Source organism: Phyllostomus hastatus, unplaced genomic scaffold (genome assembly GCF_019186645.2).
Source record: "Phyllostomus hastatus isolate PE091 unplaced genomic scaffold, TTU_PhHast_1.1 phas_contig_40, whole genome shotgun sequence".
NCBI classification, from domain to species: Eukaryota; Metazoa; Chordata; class Mammalia; order Chiroptera; family Phyllostomidae; genus Phyllostomus; species Phyllostomus hastatus.
Window position 1 is genome coordinate 14,207,502 of NW_025333872.1, and position 22,341 is coordinate 14,229,842.

Below are 22,341 nucleotides of genomic sequence, written 5' to 3' on the forward strand. Positions count from 1 at the left end.
TTGGTGTGGTTGTGCAAGGAGGTGAACCATGTTTATCTATGCCTCCATTCTGACTGGAAGTAATGATAGGATGTTCTTTGGTCACTGTTATGTATTTTATTATGTTTTTAAAGTATATATGAATGAGAGATATAATATTTTTTGCATAGGTTATTATATTTAAGTTACTCAAGTTATTTATGCATTATAGTAGCTAATGATTTAGTTTTTTAAGTTATTATTAAATAATAATATCATCTACAAGTCACCATGTATTTTATCCAACATCATCTCTTAATTTTGCTTTATATCTGTTTGTATGTTTTAGCATTCCAAAATACATGTTATAAAATTACGGTAAGAATGAATCATATGTTTTGTCCTTGTATGAAGAGGAATTCTGCTAATATTCCATTATTAGATGTGAGGATGGATCTTGGTTGTACATAGCATCGGAACATTCCACAGTATTTAGCAGGCAAGCTCTTATTCCTGGTTATTTTAAAAAAGGATTTTCAAAAGTTTTTTTAAAAGGTTACTTAAAAAGGTTTTCTAAGGAATTAAGTGCTGGATTTTATTCATGTTTTTAAATTAGGAATATTTATATTTTTATTACATAACATGAGCATGTTATTTATTAATAACTTCCAAAGATAATTTTATTTTCCTGGAAACTTATGATAATTTCTAGTCCTGAGATGCTTCGCTTGTCTCTCATTCCAGATATCTTGAGGCCATCCCTCTCCTCCCCTCTCCCTATCTTTCTCATAGATTTGTACTTACAAAAGTATATCGACAGGCTTTATTTCACATTCACCAAAGACAGCACCTAAATTGTTTATTGTTTGGAATTGTTCTTTCATTTTTCTTAAAATAATATTCTTGGGTCTCAACCCTATTTAAAACTTATAAAGGACAGAGGACCCACTATTATCTCCCTGAAACTATACAGAGAGGACCTTATAAGGTATAATAAATATCAGGAGGTAAATCAATACTTATGTAATATTTATTGGTATGTAAAATCTTAATTGCATCCACTGAGTCAATCTAGCAGACTAACTGTTATAAAGATGGATCATAGCTTTGGCAAGAGTTTCTTAACCTTGGTATGATTTTAAGTCTGTGTGGAGGCCCTGGACATTGTAAGATGTTTACAGAATTCCTGACCCCACAACCTGAGACAGAAAAATATCTTCAGACATTGCAAATGTCCTATGAAGGTAGGATGACCAACTGTCCCAGTTTGTCTGGGACTGAGGGAGTTCTAGGACACAAGGCTTTGAAATTTGAAACTGGGAATGTTTTTGGAAAGGATAAGTTGTCCACCCTACTTGGGAGACAAAATTGTCCCCCACTGAGAATCATTGGCCTAGGGGAACAGAGAGCCATCGACATACAATGAATTCCAAAAATCATAAATACTATTATGGAAGCCCACCTTTAGAATTCTTAAAATCCAAAGAAAAATACTCATTTTCACTGACATGGAAGCAAATGGGGTAGACTTTATTTTAAAAAGGGGGCATTTCAGGTGGTACCTAAAAGCCTGAGGGAGGTTTGAACAGGTGAGGACAAGTAATCCAATTGGAAGCAACTGTGCAACAAATGGATGTAAGACAATCCCAGGATGCATGAGCTGGTATAGGGAGTAGGAGCAGGGGGAAGGAAGGGGAAATCCAAAATAAGACCAGAAAGATAGGTTGGAGTCAGATCTCAAAGAGATTTACATCTTAAATAACAAGAGAAAACAACAATAAGTAACACAAATAAGAGAAATTTTTCTGCATTCTTTACTGATATTAAAATTTAATCAGCACAACCCTAAGTGTGGACAGTATTATATCAACTTTTCCCATGAGAAAATTGAATGGCACAGAGAGGATTGCTGGCTTGTTCCAGTTGAAAATGAGAATCATTACATCTTTTAAGTAGCAGAGTGACAAGAACAGTTATGAACTTTACAACCAGCTCAGATGGCTCTGTAATGTCAAAAACCCTAGCTGGTAACAGTGGCATGAGGGATATATACTTTATTCCCTTTTCCCCCCATTGCAACCCTCTACTTTCCCTCCTATTGCGACAATACAGTTTTTGGAAAAAACCATAACACAGTGAGTTTACAGTCTAAATCTGCTGGACAGTGGAAATAATTCCATCAGCTCAATAATTTTAGTGCTATGGTAGTGCTTGGTGAATGCAAAGTGCTTATGAGAGAGATCGATCACTTTATCAGCAAGTATCAAAATTTTAAAAACACGGGGGGAAAGGGAGGCTAAAGTGCCATGGAAATAATGAAATAATGACAAATTTATTTAAGCTAGCAATGATTAGGTGTTTCATGGCTGGTAATAAGTTCCAAAAAAAAAACAACCCAGGAAATGCCTTATTACTTCCCTTGGAAACAATGCTCTTCAGATTTGGACAAACCATAGAAGATGAAGAAACAAATCTGTTATGATCCCAAGGGGAGGATTCATATAACATGTCTTTCTATTTTTAGGTTGGATGCCCTAATAAAATGGCCTTTATGATACTCCCATCTCTTCAATCTTAACTCTTCCACAGGAGCCTGTCCCTTGTCTCATTCCTGATAATTTATTAATAAACCACCACATATAAAATGTTCCTTAATAAAACACCCAGGCATTGTGGACTGCCTAATGTAGTTAATTTACTCAGGGCAACCAAGATTCATGTAGAGATGGCCATATTAGATTAGGGGAGAGATTAGCATCACTCCTGCCATTCCCTGAAAAATGCAGCTAAATACGCTGTTCCTCACTCACAGAGCTGAGCTCAGATGATTGCTTTCAATGACCTGTCCTGAATTTGCATGCAGTAATATGGACTTCCAGAAACCAAAGTTAAAGCAATATTAGATGGAATCTAGAAAGAATTCCTGTGCCTTCTCTCTGTCTCCATTCTTCTCACCCTCCACCCATCCCAAACTCACTACCTTTTGGGGGCAGGTCCAGGAGTGGAAGTATAACTGACTAATTTGTTGAAAAAAATTTAAAGAGTAATAACTTCATTTTTTAAGAGGAAAAAATACAAACAAGCAAACAAACTTATACACACATACACACGCGCACATTCATCAGAGTTTATTGAACTAGTTAGATAGAAGGAGAACAATGCTGGACTGCTATTTTTTGGTTAAGCGAGCACTCAGAATCATTAAATTCCTATTTCTTTTCAAGCAGAAAATACCATGATAGTTGGCTACTACTTGGAAAAAATAAGAATATTCTTCTCTTTAGAGCATATGTTTCAAAATGTTTCAGAACTGTGGAGATTGTATGAATATTTTTCATACATCATATCCATACTTGGCAAATCCCTCTGGTGCTCTGCCCGCTATCTTTCTCCTTTCTCTGTCCTTAGATGGACAAGGGCAAAGCACTGGTTTGAGGCACATACCAATCTTTCTGCTTGGCACCAATCCTAATGGCAATGTAACAATATAACAAGCAAAGTCATTTGGCATAATGCACAATGCAAGCAAATAATACATTTTGCTAAAAGAATGACTAAATAACAAAGCAGAGTTTAACAAAGCTGACTCATTTCTTGAGGGGTCTATATTCAATCTAATTTGCATTGTTGGTATTTGGCAGCTGCACTCTCTTCTTTCCCAAATCCAATAATGTTGCCAAACTGGCGGCTTTGCAATAGCTAAGGGAAAGATTATATGCCTATCCTCTGGTTTTCCCTTTCTCTGTGTAACAAATTCCAGTGTTAAGCCAATAATATTCTACTAAGTAAGAAAACATAAATATCAACCTGAGTAATTGGTTAATAGATAAGTGATCAGCTAGACTTGTGTATTCCTATGCTGGGGTATGATTTCCTTGAAGAATAACAAAGACAAAATAAAAGGCTATAAAGTAAATTGATTCAGAAACTGACAGCCAGGGGAGAGGGAGGCTATAATTCATCCATACTTTGTCTCTCTTGTGGGAATCCTCCTCATTGTCCAAGCTTACCTTCTCCCACTGTGGGGTCTTCTTTTTCTGTCTCCATCTGTGATCCTTGGTGTTTAGATGAGACATGGATATAATTCTTTTGATCATTAGTCTGGGATTCAGGAATATTTTCACTTTTTATTTCTAAATTAATGAGAGAAGTGAGTGTTACTTGTTTTTTTCAGAATAAAATAACATTTTTATTTGTAAATGGGCCCTATTGAAATGTTTCTCTTATATGCCCCCAGAAAATGACTGTGAGATACACGCAATAGAATCCATATAATGAATTTAGAGTTTAAGGAAGACAGAAATAAAATTCCATATGCTGATTGAACATGTGAAATGTGATTAATTCAAATTGAGATGTGCTGTAAGTATAGAATATACACCTAATTTTGAAAAAATGTAAAATATATATTTCATATTCATACCATGTTGAAATAAATTTTGATATATTTGGCTAAGTAGCTTCTAGAAGTTTACATTAGATGCTTCACACTTTTGGTCATGTTATATTTTTATTGGACAGAGCTGGCATAGAATGTGCCTAATATTTTTTTAACCTTCTATTCTGAAATGATTATAGATTCACAGGAAGTTGCAAAGACACATGGAGAGAGAACAATATTATTTTATTCAAAAGTAATGAATGTTAATTTTAGCAACTTGAAAAGTACCAAAAATATGCAGAAGGAAATACAAATTACTCATACAGAGCTGATTACTATACACTTTTCTCCCCATAATGGTCCTCTTGATCTCTTTATATATATATTTTTTTTAAATGGAAAGTTAAGAGTCTTTGTTCAGGCAGGAAAATATGAGAATTTAAAACAAAAATGTTTCCACAGATATTGAAAAGTTCAAAGAACAAAAAGAGGACAGTGGGGTCACTGATATATTAGCAAATGCAGAAGAACCTTCTCTAGATCTAGGGGAACAAAAAAGAAGAAATGATGTGAATAGAACTTAGTTGGAAGTCCCTCCAAGGCTGGTAGGTTATTTATAAAAGGGTGGATGAGAATTAAATTACCTACTTCACAGTATCATATAAAATTAAAAATTATGAAAAGTCTTTGCTTTCAAACCAGAAAACAACACACACACACACACACACACACACACACACACACACACACTGAACCTTAGATTTGAAAATAAAGATGAAAACCTGCAGTTCAGACAATCAGAGGCAACAACACAGGCTGAGGAGATCTTGTTCTTTTTGAGAAAGACAAGTCCTCAAGCTTCCTTGTAGTTTGTCCAGGCTCATTGTGACAGGGAGAGAGGTAGGGATGCTAGGCCGAACTTTGGTTCAACATAGTGAATCTTCTAGTAATGGCATTATGCATCTTCCTTTCTCCTTTCTTTATCTTGACTTTCTGTCTTTGCCTCTTCTCATTTTGCCTCTTTGTATACTCACTCTTGTCACTTTGGTTTCCTAATATCTCCTAATACCATAAGTTTCATCCATTCCTTTGATGAGGAGTGTCATGTGGGTGGAGTAAGGAATTTGCCTCTGTCTCTCACACACTCTAAGAACAGAGTAGGAAGACAGAAAGAAGTCTCTTTTACAGAACCTCTTTCCTTCAGTGATTTTCCATGTCTCCAGCTTAAAAAAAAATCTGATTCTGGGAAAATATCTAAGAATATAGTTTCTATGCTCTCAGAGAAAACAAAGACAAAACACCAAGCATTTTCTTCCTTCTTCTGAAGGAGAAGAGGACATTTCCCCCTGATTCTTGAGCTCACCTTTTGGAGGGTTACTTGGACAGCAACACATAGAGTTTCAGAGAGTAAGATCTAGAGCTAAATGACCTGATTTCTTTCTGATTGTGTGACCTTGGGGCAAGTTACTTAGCCTTTCCATGCCTAATATAGACAGAGTATTTTGTACTCACTTCCCAGGGTTGTTGTGAAGATTAGATAAATTCATGTATCCAAAGTACTTAGAACTTGGTCCACACTGAGTGCTCAATAAATTTTAGCTTTCATAAGTATTGCAATTATTATTTAAGATTAGGCAATCCTTGTCTCTACTGTATGAACTGAGCAATTTAGCTCCATGTGGTTTTTATGGGAGACTCAAAAGTTGGAAAATGTTAGTTTGAATAACAGCTAATAAGCTTAGTAATCAAGAATGTTAAAGCTATTGTTCCAGGAACTGAATGTATGACCCACCCTGACTCCAGGAGACCATAAGCAGTTCCACCTTTGTGCTTTGGGAAAGCTGCAAGTAATTCAAGATGGTATCTGAGTTTTTGTACTCCAGGATGAGAAGACCACTGCCTAGGACACAGCTAAAGACCACTCCTGAGGCACAGATAAAGACCAGCACCCAAGGCAAGAGTGCTGCAGGTTTTTTAAAATCTAATTAACTTTTCCCTGAATTCCAAACCTTTTACCTACACTTGGTTCTCCTTATAAAAAGGGCCATTTAAAAATGGAATTTAAGACCATCTATTAGGGTTACAAACCGCTGTCTTCTCAAATGCCCATCTGAAAAAAGCGCCCATAAAGATTCAATCCCTCTCTCTGCTTATTGGGTCTGGTAGGTGACAGGCAGCATGAATGTCAGCTTTTCTGAATATAGTTTAATATTTTGTAAAAGTTTATAAAAGTTTCTCTTTGGGGGAAGAAAATGATATGTTAATATATTATACATGATGCTATTTTTCCTCCAATGTTTTCATTCAAAAATATCTACATACTTCTGCTTTTGCTTTTCTTAAACCAACAGCACACCAGACAGCACAGAGTCAGCCACGACACCACTGAGCACAGGGAAGCAGACAGGATGACCATTGACCTCTCCGACCTAGTCACAGGTAAGATGGCAAATGGCCTGGAGCGAGCCGTCAAATTGGTTCCTGTTAAAAAAAAAAGTCTCAATAATAACTATTAATAAGCTGCTAAAATATTATTGAAGAAAAATATGCTTACAACACTTAGTAGGTTTAATAAGTATGTATTGAATTAAATGTTTAAATAAATGAACAAAGATGAATTCAAGATCTGTATTACTTAAGAACTACAGGAATCTAATTTCAACAATAATACACAATTGTTCATGCCAATGTCCAATAATGATTAGGAATTCTTCCAATTCTCCCTCTTCATTTTCAGACATACCTTCCCCATCAATGCAAAATTTTAGCTTCATTCTTATGTTCCACTAGTTAGAGCAGAAATGTTCTTAGTTCCAGAATGTGTGAAACTAATTGCTGTGACATATGTATCCTATTTAAAATATGGCATGTAACAAAAATCGGCACAGAGACTCCTACTACAGAGCCAAGAGAATTCTAATGTCCATGCAAATTTTGTTACCTGGAAAACTGGGGGTAGAGCATGGTATATAGATAGAGCCACTTGGCTATGAAAGATGAAATAAAATGGGTGACTTTCTTTACAGAGTGTGTCTAAGAATTTATCTTGAACTCATCCACTTTTAATAGACTATACATTTTGGTTCTCACTCCATTATTACATTTGAAACAAGGCATAAAAGAATCTAAAAAAAAAAAAAGCCTTGCCTATACACACAAAAATCTGTACACAAATATTTATAGCATTTCTATCCATAATCACCCACACCCAGAAACAACCCAAATGTTCTTCAAAAGGGGAATGAAATAGTCAACTGTGGTTCATCCAGATGATGAAATGTTACTCAATCAAAAAGAGAAAAAGAAGAGGAAAACAAGAAGGAAGGAGAAGTGAAGGAAGTGAGAGACAAAGGGAGAGGATGGGAGGGAAGGTATGAGAGAGAGAAGGGAGGAAGGAAGGAAGCAAGGAAGGAAGGAAGGAAGGAAGGAAGGAAGGAAGGAAGGAAGGAAGGATAAACAATGTGAAAAAACTGGGATGAACATCAAAGACATTGCACTGAGTGAGGGAAGCCCACATCTGAATAGAAGATAAGGCATGATTCTATTTATATAATATTCTGGAAAAGACAAAACTATAGTGATAGACACTAGATCAGTGGTTGCCAGGGATTCGTGGTGGTGAGAGGGGAGGAGGGGAGAGCAGAGGAACACATAAGAAACATTTCCGAGGGAAATTTTTCTGTATCCTGACTATAGCAGTGATTACATGAATCTGTACATGTATTTGAATTCATAAAAAGATATACCAAAAAGATAAATTTTACTGTACTTTTTAAAAAATATGACAAATTTAAATTTGCCTATAATTTGGAAAGTAATAGATACATTCATTATCTTTGTTGTGGGGAGGGTTTCATTCATCAAAACTTATCAAATGGCATGTTTTAAGTATGTGTAATTTATCATGTCATTTACACCTCACAAAACTGAAAAGTTAAAAAAAATCTTGCCTATGATATGAGTTAGTTATAGCCAGCATTTTAAAAGTATAAATGTAAAAAAAAATAAAAGTATTTTATTCAAACAAACAAATCAATCCCAAGTCTCTGCATTTATCTGAACCACTCAGGCAATAACAGCTTTTATTTTCTCTACTCAAGAAAACACCATGTTTTTCTTTGCTGTGCTTTTCTTGGGTTAAACCTGACAATTTGATTGAAAGCCACAGTCACATCTTTAGTCTCTTGACTCCTGGCTGACTCAGTCCCAAAGCTACCATAATAAAATTAGCTAGAAATGGTTCTACTTGAGACAACCTTGGCTTGTTTCTTATCAATTAGTTTCTTTTTATGTGCATCTGAATAAAATAAATATAGCCCGGATATGGGGGAATGGATTTTACTAGGGGTTTGCAGAAGTAAAAACAAAATTCCTCATTACTTTTATCCATTTTCCAATGATTGCTCACTGATTATTTACTTTGCTTAGTGGATAAGTTATTGTTCTCATTCTTAAAATATTTATGAGCTAGTAAATGAAATGAGATACACATACAAATGTTTGCAATAAAAATCAGGATGTAACACATGCAACTGGAATAATGCAAATCAATTGCTTTGGAAGAATATTTTTTATTGATATGATCAGAAAAAAGCATACCCGCAGGAGGGGGTATCTAAGTGGGACTTTGAAGACTGAATACATAAGACAGAGAGAAGAAAAGATCAACTGATGTTTAGGAAATTAATGCTGGAAAGCATTTGAGACAAATTTTGCTGGGTATTAAATGTCCATCAAAAGGACCTTGACTATACTCTGAAGGCAATGAAATGTTATATAAGGGAAAATTCTGAGGGCCTGAAGTCACAGCGACCAGTTTACAAGCCTAGATCAGTGACCTGGGTCTAAAGGTGGAGACCAGCTGCTTTTGAGTATTTTTAGCAGCACGACACTTACAAAAATGCAATCTTAGACATAATCTCAATATACTTACTTATTTATAAACAAATGTTTGTGCGTATGTGTGATGGTTTTCTACACCCTGGGAATATAATGCCGAACTCAGCAGGATTCCTCTGTGTTTTAGAACTTAGGTTCTGATGGGGCACAAGGCACACAGGCAATAGACAAACAAGCAAATACAGGGATAGTCTGATGCCAGGTAGTGGTGTGTGCCATGAGAGAGACAGTGAGCTTGGAAGACAGAATGACTGGAGGTGGGAGCAGGGTGGGAAGGGTGTCGTAGAGTGCATGATGCAAAGAAGGCTTATCCGAGGAGGTGACATTGATGGAAAACCTGAGCGAAGTGCTGCGTGAGCCATGTGAATTTCTGGAGAAAGAGTATTTCAGACGGGACATGGCAAGTACTGTAGAGCTTCTCTGGATTAGATGGCCCAGAGGCCCCTGAGGACCCACAAGACCTCCATGGCTCCAAGAAATGGCTAGAAAAACCACGGCCTAGACCCTGTAGTGAGTGAATGTGGAAAGCCTGGGTGGAATGTCAGTAGTATAAACTTACAGAGAACTTCTCTCTTGGCAGTATCTTAGAAAGTTCAGAAATAAATAAATGAGCTGGATTAGTCAACATTTTAGAAAGACTGATGAAGATTCCATACACACTTGGTCAGAACAATTTAACTTCTCAGTTCCTCAATATCTGTATTTCTAAAATAGGAATGATAATTTGTTCCCCTTTGTATTTGTTTCTCTCTCTGACAGAGAAGAGGAAAAATAACAAAACTCACTGCAAGTTTTCTGCTTGATTCATAGATGAGTGAAACAATAACAACAACACAAATGACTGCTTGTTACATCTATGACTTTAGAAATAAAAAAAAAATTCATTGATTGGCCTGTCAATGTGGGGAGGAGAACTGCCTTCCGAAATGATTCTAGCACTAGAAACTGATATAGTTGGAAACAAGGAGTTACTCTCAGTGTCTGTACTGCTAATCAACATGATGTTAAATTGAAAGACAATGAGATATTACCTTCCACCTGTCAGAATGGCTACCATCAATAAATCAACAAATAACAAGTATTGGCAAAAACGTGGAATAAAAAGAACCCTTGTACACTACTGATGGGATTGTAAATTAGTGCAGCCACTACAGAAAACAGTATAAAAATTCCTCCAAAAATTAAAAGATGTGCTGCTATATGATCCAGAAATTCCACTTCTGGGTACTTACCTGAGAAAAACAAACAAAAACACTAATTTGAAAAGATATATTTACCCATATGTTCATTGCAGCATTACTAGTAATAGCCACATTAAAGAAGCAGCCTAGGTGTCCATACATAAATGAATGGATAAAGAAATGCGACATATATAATAGAATACTATTTAATAAAAAAGAAAGAAATATTGCCATTTGCAACAACATGGATGGATCTGGAGGGTATCATGCCAAGAGAAATAAATCTGAGAAAGACAATTATATGACCTCACTTATATGTGGAATCTAAAAACAAAAATGCATAAACAAAATAAACAGAGGCTTATCTATAGATACAGAGAATAAGCTGATGGTTGCCAAAGGGGAGGGGTGGGGGATGGGAATAAAATGTAAACAAAACAGAATGTGTTGGCAATAAGGGTCACAGAAGTGGAGGCCTTTTTACACTTTCATTTTATCTTCCATCTATTTTCTTCTAATTTAAACTTTTGTAATCTACTTCTGCCAGAGCCCTACCTCAGACTTAATCTTGAAAATTATGAAGAAAAATTTAGGGCAAATGGCTAACGAAAAATGATAGTTCCTTAGTAGTCTACAAGTTATAGGGGGAACCTAAAATAAAGTAGTGGTCGGGTCAATGTGAACACCAAGCTCAATTCAAAATCACAAGTGTTACTGACAAGTTTGAGTTACACCACATTTTACATTTTGTTTTATAACTTATTCCTTAAAATAAGCCTGGTAAAATATTGAGTCTTAGGTCACCACTGAAAACATCTAAGGACACAAGTCTTTAAGACCAAATATCCAACTTCACATGTGTTACCTCCAAAATATATCCTTGGGAACCCCTTGGTCAAGGACACTGAACATGTTTCTGGATGAACCTGTACTTAAATTAGAATGCCTTCATAGATATTAAAATAATATCTGTCTAACATAATTAATAATAATAATATCACCTGGCCACAGAAGGTATTTCCTTGGTGAGGAAAAATGATCCAAAACTTGGAATTAAGGGGAGAAATGATTACAGATCTCATCAATGTCATACTGGAGTATTTTCAAATTGGCCCATCCATGGTTTATCCAATTCTCTGGACCATAGCTTTCTTTAACTTAATATTTAATGTTAATTAAGGATAAGGCTTAATTAATACAAGATTGGTAAGCTGCAAATGATTTTTTTTCCAATAAAGATGCAAAGAATATCTGTAGACATCTAACTTCAAAGGTTACAGTTTTATTGCCCCATATCCAATTTAACAAACTCATGTCAGCAGCTTTTTCCTGGCTGATCTATAACCTTCACATGTTATTTAACAGCTTCGCCTTCCTTCTGGTTCCCTCATTATGGGTTTAATAACTTGTTGACAAGTGCTCTTTATATATTTTTATGAAAGCCACATTCTTTAGCTTTTTGAAAAGTATGCTATGACAATTGGAATTTAAGTTTCATGAGGAAAGACTAATATCTGGCTTTAATTAAACATTTGTTGTTGGGCATCAGATACCTCACATTAAAACATTTGGTTATCTTTGTTATTTTCAATATCTGAGAGATTTAAATCCAGTAACGACTGCCCTGATGCAGTTCATAAGACTTTGTATTGTCACACTGGTACATAAATTACTTAAGTATCAGACTAATTACTTTAACCAAAATTGATACTTCATTACAAATTTCTAGTTTTCATTCAAATGTGATATTACTACTTTTAAAATTCTTTTAGGTGGAATTTTGTTTTGGTAAATCACAATAATGCATGCAATATTTAAACATTTTTTTTCAAGTGGGTCACTCTGCTTTTATCAGTGCTTTAAAAAAGGATGTCAGATATTGGCCTCTCAGCTCTACCCTTCATAGAAATGAGAGGGTGGCATTTTACATAGTTCATCTGGCTTTGAAGTTTAACTAACACATTACCTGTTATAAGCTTGTTGAATAGTGATTAGTAGCCTTAACAAATCAAAAAATTTTCAAGAATATTTCAGAAGGGAAATTTCTTTTTAATATGGTTTCAATTAGAACTGGATTATGTAAGTAATTTTCACATACTTTATACCTATGATTCTAAAGTACCAGGATTCTAAGTGGGCATAGTTGCTATTTGTGGGGTTAGGGGCAGTGGGTGAGGAGGGCAGAATTGGAAGATAAGAAGCCATAATATGCAATATCCCAGGGCATTCTCTTTATAAATTAAAATTACCTAATTAATATCCAAATAACTGTTCTCAAATGTCACAGAAAGTTTTTTTAAAAGTAGAAAATTGTCAAAGTAAATTTTAACAACTGGAGGAAAATGTACATTTGGATGCTTGTTTACCGGGATTCTCCTGAGGCTTAATCTCTACATGTGTTCTTGCTTCTCACACCTGAGTAATATAAACAAGTGATGTCGGTTTTCTTCTATATTTAGATGACTTTTTATTCATGACAGAAGCTATTTCTATTATAAAAGAGAAGGGGTTATTTTTAATAAAAAAAACAGATAATAAAAACACATTGTGCTGAAATTACCTGGAGGGAAAGTGACAGTAAAAATAAAGCGCCAATCTGACCCAGAGATCAGAACCGCCAAGTCAGAGAAGCTCACATAACCATCCTGAGTTTCTGCCTGAGTACACCCTGCAAACAAACACGAAAATGAAAGTGTTAGTCATCTAATCAAGAACAGTCTCTTCAAGTGTTCTCTGTAGAGGGGCAATTGGACAATAAAGGAAAAATATATTTTTTTAAAGAGGTCACTAAACCCATCAGGGTTTTCTTACACAAGTCTTAGAACCAAATAATCTAAGGAAGAATAATAATAACAGCTAACATATGTTGAACCACATATTAAGTATCAAACTAATTTCTCTAAAATTGATACTTGATTGTAAATTTCTAGTTTTCATATATTAACCATATATTAACCAGACACTATGCTTTATATATATTATAAATGTATTAGAAATAAACTACACAAAATCATTTAAAATATGTTATTATCTATATTATTTAGAGATAAGGAAATAGGCTCATAAAATTTTAAATTACTTGGTGCTGGGGCTATAGCTCAAATGTGCCTAATTTCAGAGTTAGCATTCTTAACCACTACTATATCTTCACTACTTCATTAGTAAATATCTCTTGAGAAAGACTATCGTCTCACTAGGTACTATTGTCTTTCTAGGTGGTCAGTTTATAATGTCTGCCTCTTTTCTATTCAAAGGCTCTGTAGTTCATGTGGGTGCAGAGTGAGGCCAATTGACTAAGAGACTTCAGCAATACATCAGTTCATGACTGATAAAGATTTAGCAACTTCAATTGCCTGGACCATGGCCTCCCTGAATAAAATGCAAAAACAAAACACCTGACATCTTCTAAAAATAAGCCATCTATTTATAAAGTGAAAGAAGATGACTTAAGGCAGGCTCACATTCACATTACTATTAATTAATTAGTCTTTTGACTCCACTATCTTCAGATTAGTTTGCTAATTACCAGCTGCTACATTTCACTCTGGAAAAGTCACTGTGATTGGTACGATGGACAATAAGTTAGGAGAGTGGTCTTAAAGTTTATAAGTTGGTTGGAGATCTTTAAGACTGAAGGGTATTATAAAGATATATATATATATATGCTTAGTGTTACATTTTTCAATTCACTTGCTCAGTCCTTTTTTTGTGAAAACATTGTCTTTCCTCATCAATTTTGCAAAGCTAACTAAACTTCCTTTTTTGGAAACATATTTTCCTTCGTCTCTTCAGAGTTCCAAAATAAATAAAATGCCCAGAAAAATGGAAATAAATAAGCCAAGACTAAAATAAATGATAGGCGCCCAAGATAAATGCAGTTTATACTCTTTAAAACCTATATGCATCAAAATTATGGTCAATAAACTCTTGCAAACAATGAACTGCAGAGTACAGATGTTCAACATGAAATCGTTTGCTGCAGTTTTTCCTTTGACAAACGTCCTTATTGTTCCCATCTTTGGAGGAATACAAAGCAGCATTTAATCGAAATGTGTCCGTGGAGCACAGTGAGTCTGCCTCATAAACAGCCGCCAAACTGCCTAATGGAAAGTGCTTTAGCTCCAAATGGGTTTGCTTTTGTGTTAAATACCAGCTTGCCTCAGAGATCTCTACAAAGATTCCCATATATATATCTATGATATTATCAGATTTGAAGCATATGTGCACAAAAGCCGAGGCAGTTGCTGCCAAGTACAGTATATTACTCCAGGGTTCATCATATCTCTGGAATGGTAATTGTAAAGTATACAAATGCCATTGACCGGTTCCCTGATCAAGCTGGTATGAACAATGGACTGGCTGAGGGAACTTGGGGCGAGATGGGGTGCTAGGCTCGTGCAAAACTGAAATTGATGACATGACTTGACAGGGAGTGCTACTTGAGAATGTTTTCACAGGGCACGTAGTTTCTCAAGCACCTCTTCAGCCCCAATTCTCTGCCACACCATCTCTCACCCTAGCAGTACACATGGGCAAACTATTACATCATTCATGTTCAGACTTTATTTTTAAAAAATACTAAAATATTTTTTCTAATACTAGGATCTATTATTATCAAAGAATCTGAAGGGCCCTTGAATAATAGCCTTCATGTATATAAATCTGCTTTTTTTGGTTAATAATCTCTTTTTTCATGAAGAAGATCTACTAAGACAAAAGAACATCAAGTTAAATTGCAGAATAAAAAATTTAGGCCAGATATATAGGTATAGTTTTATTGTTATTTTGCTTTTTTTCAGGAAATACTTAGAATAAGTTATACAATCCATCCCAAATGGATTGGCATTCTTTCTAAAGTTAAGGAGTATTTCAAGATTGTTTTAAAAGATACTTTCAATCATGTGAAATGGGAAATCTTGGTACTGTGGCATTCTAAAAACAGAAAATGACACAATATTTTTTCCTACATGACATACACACACAAAACTCTGTGCCTAGAAGACAACCTCACCCTGTTCCTCATACTTTCCCATTGAATCTCCCAAGGAGAACAATGGTGACAATACTGATCTAGGTGAGTCACCTCACTTAGCACGAGTTGGTGTTAATAGAATAAAATAGCAGTTTCATGCCTCATTCATTATGCATGGTCACAATACAATTCTAAACTAGTCAGTGATCAGATCCTTGGGATGTGCCTGACAGAAAAATAAGGAAGGACTTTGGGGGTTATTAGGAGGGGGCAAAGTAAAGCATGGAGTCTAGGGAAGGTACAGTATAAAAGTAAGGTATAGAGTACAAATAAGGCATGGAATACGAGTAAGATACTGGATATAGGTAATGTATAGAGTACTATGAGGTACGACTAAGGTATAGAGTATGAGTAAGGCATGAAGTGTAAGTAAGGTCTGAAGTATAGGTAAGGTAAAAAATATGGGTAATTAAACTAATAGCACATATCAAAATAGTTGATAGTAAGTTTTATGTTCTGTGCATTTTACCACAATATTTAAAAAAATATCAGTAAGGCATGGAATATGAACAAGGCCCTGCGTGTGGGTAAGTGATAGAGTAGGAATAAAGGTAAGGAATGTTGGTAAATTACAGAGTATGGGTCCAGTATGGAGTACAACTAAGGATATGCAGGTAAGGCATGAGGTATAAATGAGGTACCAGATACAGGTAAGTTATAGAGTGTAGGGAAGATATTTATGTGGAGGGGTTTGTACCCCTCCAGAATTCAAATGTTGAAACCTAATCTCCAATATAATGGTATTTGGTGGTAGGACCTTTAAGACATGATTATCCCATCAGGGCAAAATCCCCATGAATGTAATTAAGGGCCTTTATACAAGAGACTCTAGAGAGCTCCCTCACCCCTTCTGCCATGGGAGGACATAGTAAGAAGATGGCTCTCTATGAACCAGGAAGGACATTCCATGTCCTTCCCAGACATGGAATTTTTTGGATATTTGATCTTGGGTTTCACAGTTTCCAGAATTGTGAGAAATACTTTTCTTTATTTATAAGCCCTCCAGCCTATGATACTCTGTTATAGAAGCAGGAAAGGACAAAGACAGATATGTAGTAAGAGTAAGGTATGCAGTGTGTGTATGGTTTGGAGTGTGCATTAAAGTGTAGAATATGGGGAAAGTATGAAGCAGATACAGAGGTGTCCAACATTTTGGCATCTCTGGGCCACACTGGAAGAAGACTTGTCTTGGGCCATACATTAAATACGTAAACACTAGTGAAAACTGATGAGCAAAATAAAGGTTTTAAGTAAATTTATGGTTTTGTGTTGGGCTGCATTCATAGCCATGCTGGAGTGCATGCATTTTGGGGGCCATGGATTGGACATCCCTGATAATAGAAGATAAGGTAGGTGAGTTTCAGTAGGCAGGTGAGGGTAACTGATATAGGTACGTATCACTAGAACATGAAAAAAAGCTGAACATTGATATTTTTAATGCTGTTGTATCGAGATCAGAATTACTGTTGTATCTTATACATTCCTGACCAAAATGCCAGCAACAGCTAAATGGCACTCAACAATGGACAAAATGACATCATCAAAACAAGCAATTGAACATTACCTCATAATGCAGCTTTGAAAGTTTAATTTTTACATTACCCAACCTTAGATAGTTTTGTTTAATTACCTTACTTTCTTAATAATGTAGCTTGTCTCTGAAAATTTGTATAGGAAACATTTTGGGTTGTCTTTTCCCCGGAGGGTTTTAAACCTAAGGAGTTTCCGATTTAACTGCTTGGGTGAAGAAATCACGAAGAAAAACAAAAATATGAGTCAGCAATATGGGTGTTACTTTCACCAAAGTGAATAAAATATCAATTGTATGATAGAAGTATGGAAGATATGGAAAGTCATTGAGGAGACTCATAAAATGAGCAGCACCTTCTGGACCTTTAATATTGGGTTATACAGAGAGAAAGTAGACAGGGTGAGGAGGACAGTAACAAGGCTATAGAAGTTTGGGGAAAAATTATTTTTGTCCACAGGCTGAAAAGTTTTGGTTTCTTAATAAGTAGAGAGAGTAGGAAATTTATAGGCAAAAATAGTTGAAAAGCAACTTAAAAAGAGATAACAGTCAAATTTACAGCTCCAACAAGAAAACAACTGAATGAAACAAGCTTTAAACACTAAAAGTTTTGAAGCTATGAAATATTTAATCATGAAATGTCAGTTGCTGCATCAAGAAAATTTTCAGAAGGGGCTACTTCTGTGGCTCATTCTGTTTTCTAGAAATCATGAGGTGTAGCTTAGCACAAAAACAAAAATTGTAATCTAAATAATATAGCAATTTAAAAAATTGGGGATTAACTTATTAAAAACTATGTTGAATGAGAATTCATTTTCTTGGAAACTTGATCATAACAATTTTATCTCCTTCAGTTTTTAGAGACAGTAACAATGAAAGAATGAAAAACAATATTCTCAGGAGGGGCAGGTATATTGTATGCCAACAATAGAAATAATTTAGACCCAAAGAAATGCAATTAGCAGGAAGGAAAGATTTAGCACTTCTATGATGGACTTATTCCAATACATTTTAGCATTTTCATATATGTTATAAGAGCCACGTGCATGAGCATTGACACATAGCCTGGGTAGAGTAAGAAATAACTGTAAAGCCATGGCCTTCCCTTGGAAACCAGAAACTTTGCAGATAGGCTGATGTTTGAACTGGTAGGTAAGTCATTTACAATTTTGGAAAAAAAACATTACAGACAACCTAAAACCAATAGAAATGCTTTAGCTGGCTTATAAAAGTATAAGAAATCTGATAAGCTAATTTTTTTAAAGAGTTATCAATACATCATCTAATTTTGCTTTTGTTATCTGTGCTTTTGATGTCATATCTATAAAACCTTTCTCAAGACCATTGGTGACAAGATTTTCTTCTATGTTTTCTTCTAGGAGTTTTATAGTATCAGATCTTATATTTAAGACTTTGATCCACTTTGAGTTGATTATTTTTTCCTGTGTGGTATAAATCATCAAAGGCCCAACTTTATTCTTTTTTTATATTTTTGCATGTGAACATGCAGTTTCCCCAGCACCATTTGTTGAAGAGACTCTCCTCTCTCCATTGTGTGTCTTGGCTCCCTTGTTAGTATCAGTTGAACATATGTACCTGGACTTATTTCTGGGCTCTCTGTTGTGTTTCATTGGTCTATAGGTCTGTATTTATGCAAGTACCATGCTGTTTTATTTACTAGAGTTTTGTAATATATTTTGAAATTTGGACAATTGTGGCCTTGATGCCTCTAGTTTTGTTTTTATTTTTCAAGACTTTTTTTGGTTATTTGGGATTTCTTTGTGGCTCCATATGAATTTTCTAATTTTTTATAATTTTATAAGAAATGTTATTAGAATTTTAATAGAGGTCACATTGAATATGTAGATCATTTTTGGGTAGTATGGACATTTTAAACAAAATTAGACAAAATTAAATGGTATAACATCAAACTGAACATCTTCTCCATAGCAAAGCAAACAATGAATAGAGTGAAAAGGTAAACTATAGAATAAGAGAAAATATTTGCAAGCCATGTTTCTGATAAGGGTTAATTTCCAAAATATATAAGATATTTCTATAACTTAATAGCAAAAACAAACAAAAACCTGATTAAAAAGTAATGACTTGATTAGACATTTCTCCAAAGAAACCTTACAAATAGCCAATAAGCATATGAAAAGGTGCTCAGTATGACTAATCATGAGGGAAATGATAATCAAAATCACAACAAGGTATTATCTTATACCTATTAGGATGGTTATTATCAAAATACCAAAAGACAAGTGTTGGTGAGGATGCAGAGAAAGTTGAACTCTTACAGGAACTCTGAAAAACTGCTGGTAGGAATGCAAAATGGTCCAGTTGCTATGGAAAACACTATAGATGTTACCCACAAAATTAAAGATAGAGATATGAACAAGCAAGTTCACTCTGGGCACTTTTGCTAAAGAATTAAAATCAGGATCTCAAAGAAACAGCTGCACCCCATGTCATTTGCAGTACTATTCACACTTGCCAAGATGTGGAAACAATCTAAGTGTCAATCAGCAGGTGAATTGATAAAGAAAATGTGGTATACATGAACAACAGAATATTATTCAGCCTTTAAAAAAAGGAAATTCTGAAATATGTGGCAACTTGGATGAACACTGAGGACAATTATGCCAAAGAAATAAGCCTGTCACAGAGGGACAAATACTGCAGGATTTCATCTATATGAGATATTTAAAATATTTAAACTCACAGAAGTAAAGAAAAAAATGATGCTTGTTTTTATTTTTTAATTTTCACATGCACATGGTCCAGGGAAAGTAAATGAAGCTAAGCAATGGTACTGGAACTGCACAGAAAGGTAACAGAAAACAAAGGCGGAGAGGGGAAAATGAACTTGAGGATTTCCTTTGGGCCAGGTGCTTTGCATTTGCCGTCACATTTTTCAACTGGCTCATTGTTGAAAGCCAGTGTTTCTCCGTAGAAACTACCTTGTACGGGTGACCTTGCTCCCGGGGTCAGTCTATGATACTGTACCAAAAAATCATTTGTCTTAGGGGACATGCTCTTTTATTTACACCATTTTGGGGATATGGTTTGACAAAAATGCACCTTCATCACTCAGAGGATGGGAGGAGCAGTGGAGGTAGTCCCCAAAGAATTTACTGATAACCAAAACTTTCTTTTCATAGACACTGGCATTGCAGGCTGGGTATAGAGGATGTTTCTCTGAAATGACTTCAGATACTGGGTATTGCTGACCTTGCTATGCGTCCCTAATGGCTGCAAACATTTTCTGTGCAGATGCAGTAGTAACTGGTCTCCGAATGTCACAGGTACCTACCTTTTAGCACTGAACCTGATGTTCCTTCCAGAGAAACAGAAACGGCCCAAGGCTCATGTGGCAGCCCCAAGGACTCGACTCTCTGATTCTGAAAACAGAAAAAATAAAAAGGAAAAGCTGGATTCAGAAGAAGATCTGAATTTATCTAAAAAGAAGAAGAGAATTCAGAATAGAATCTTTCATAAAGCACAAATTCAGTACAAACAAGTAAAGGAAGGAAAATAACAAATAAGCATTTTCTTTCTTATGTTAAGAACATATTACAATTAGTGTATTGAGAGAAGAAAAGGACATTACTGCAGAAAACATTGGGCAAGGTGGTTAAGAGGAGAAAGGAAAGCTGAGTTTATAGAGGAGGAGTGGTATCATGTGCTGATGGTTAACAGGGAAGGCAAGGTCAAGAGAAGAAAGCAGTAGAGAGTTGGGTGAGTGCCAGGCTAGATCAAAAGTGACAGTTTCCAAGTGTGAACTTCAGTCTGGTGGCCTTGTCCCTCTGCAAACGTCAGAAGATGCATTTTAAAAATAAAGAGTGCAAAGTAGATTTAATTATCTATTGCACTTAGTTTTCTTCCACGACTTTCTTTAGTAAATATAGAAAGATAAGAGGGAGTTAGAGGACACAGTCACTGAAATTAGAATTAAGCACTGAACCCTCTTGTTAATGATTTACTTAAACTACATATAAGAGAAATCATTTAAATAACATAAAACTATTATGCAGATGTGATGGCACAAATTCCTTCATTAGCATATACAATTACTTCCTCAGATACAGTTATACTTCTTTGAGAAGGCTAGATTTCTGAAAAGGTATGAGAAATCTACTTCAAGAATTTGGTGGGGGAGGAAAAGTTTCAGAATTATATTTCTACCCATAATCAAATGCCGGCCACCATGCAAAGTGGCAGGAAAGCAGGCTGTGAAATGGAAGGACAGTGATAGCTGTAGTGAGGTGTCAGTGCACCAAGTGTCACACAGTGGGCACTCTGAAAATTCGTATCACAATAACGGAACCTACCTGTGTGCTCAGTACCTCTCCCCAGCTTGAGAGGTTGTCACCCCTGAACAAGTTACCTGCTTGTCCAGGAAAACGAGCTGTGGTTGTACTGGAAGTTCTTTTCCCACTTCCCCATCTGAAGGCTGGACAAGGACTGAAAGAGCATAGGGCCGAATATATATCGAGTTCCCAGCATTAAAACTGCTTGTATTTCTGGCACATGTAAAACAAAATAGAATACATTCATAAGATTACACATATCACTGCTGTGGCTATTTCCATAATACATTATTACCCGTGAAATATTAGCCTTGGCATCTAGAAACTTGACAATGCACTTCATAGTGAACATTACCTTAGAGTTGAATAATTACATCTTTATATAATATGTCTGCTTAGCTCTAGTAAACAATGGACTGGGTGTGAGGGGTGGGGGGAAAACCATAAATTATGAACTTTGATGTTTATCACAGTTTATTAATATCAGCCCCAAAAAGCCCCAGTGAGGGAACACAGAGGACAATACTTAGGCAGTGGGATGTGTTCAAGAGTCTAGTAGTCAACCAGCTCTCTCCCCAAAGACCCTGATTGTCAGGGTCGTCCAGTTTGCACAGCATGAGTAGTTTCTCCACGGCTGATCCTGGCACCAAGATGCCATCACTGAGCACCACGAGGAAACGCCCGAGAGCAAGCCCCGTGCAGCACCGTTTGAAGTGCTACAGCTCATTCAGTCCTCACAGCAAACCACCACCCCCATTTATGCTCTTCACAGTGTGCTTGCACTAACAGGTTCAATAACTGCAATTCATTGATGGATTGGTTTTACATGAAAGAAGCCCTTAGGGAGAATAATATTTATAGTGAATACGTGCTGAGTACTAACTGTGTACCAGGTACTCTTCTAAGCTTTCCATGTACAAACTCATTGCATCTTTAAAATGATATTACAAAGTAGGTACTGTCACTTATATGTGAAGAAACTGAGGTCTAAAAAAGGGTAAAGTAACCTGCCAAAGGTTTTACAAAGAGCAAGGTAATGACCAAGGTAT

At 35.7% G+C, this 22,341-nt stretch overlaps 1 protein-coding gene across 7 annotated transcripts in view; it reads right to left on the bottom strand.

Moving 5' to 3' along the window:
- The window catches only part of PKHD1 (PKHD1 ciliary IPT domain containing fibrocystin/polyductin), a 450,367-nt gene that overhangs the window by 12,658 nt on the left and 415,368 nt on the right, over positions 1–22,341 (bottom strand). For all 7 annotated transcript variants that reach the window (XM_045843325.1, XM_045843324.1, XM_045843319.1 and 4 more), the window contains 5 exons: positions 21,370–21,505; positions 20,296–20,383; positions 12,980–13,087; positions 6,662–6,820; positions 3,969–4,091 (listed from right to left, as the gene is read on the bottom strand). In XM_045843325.1, the coding sequence (XP_045699281.1) occupies positions 3,969–4,091; positions 6,662–6,820; positions 12,980–13,087; positions 20,296–20,383; positions 21,370–21,505 (614 nt within the window). The remainder of the gene's footprint in view (positions 1–3,968; positions 4,092–6,661; positions 6,821–12,979; positions 13,088–20,295; positions 20,384–21,369; positions 21,506–22,341) is intronic.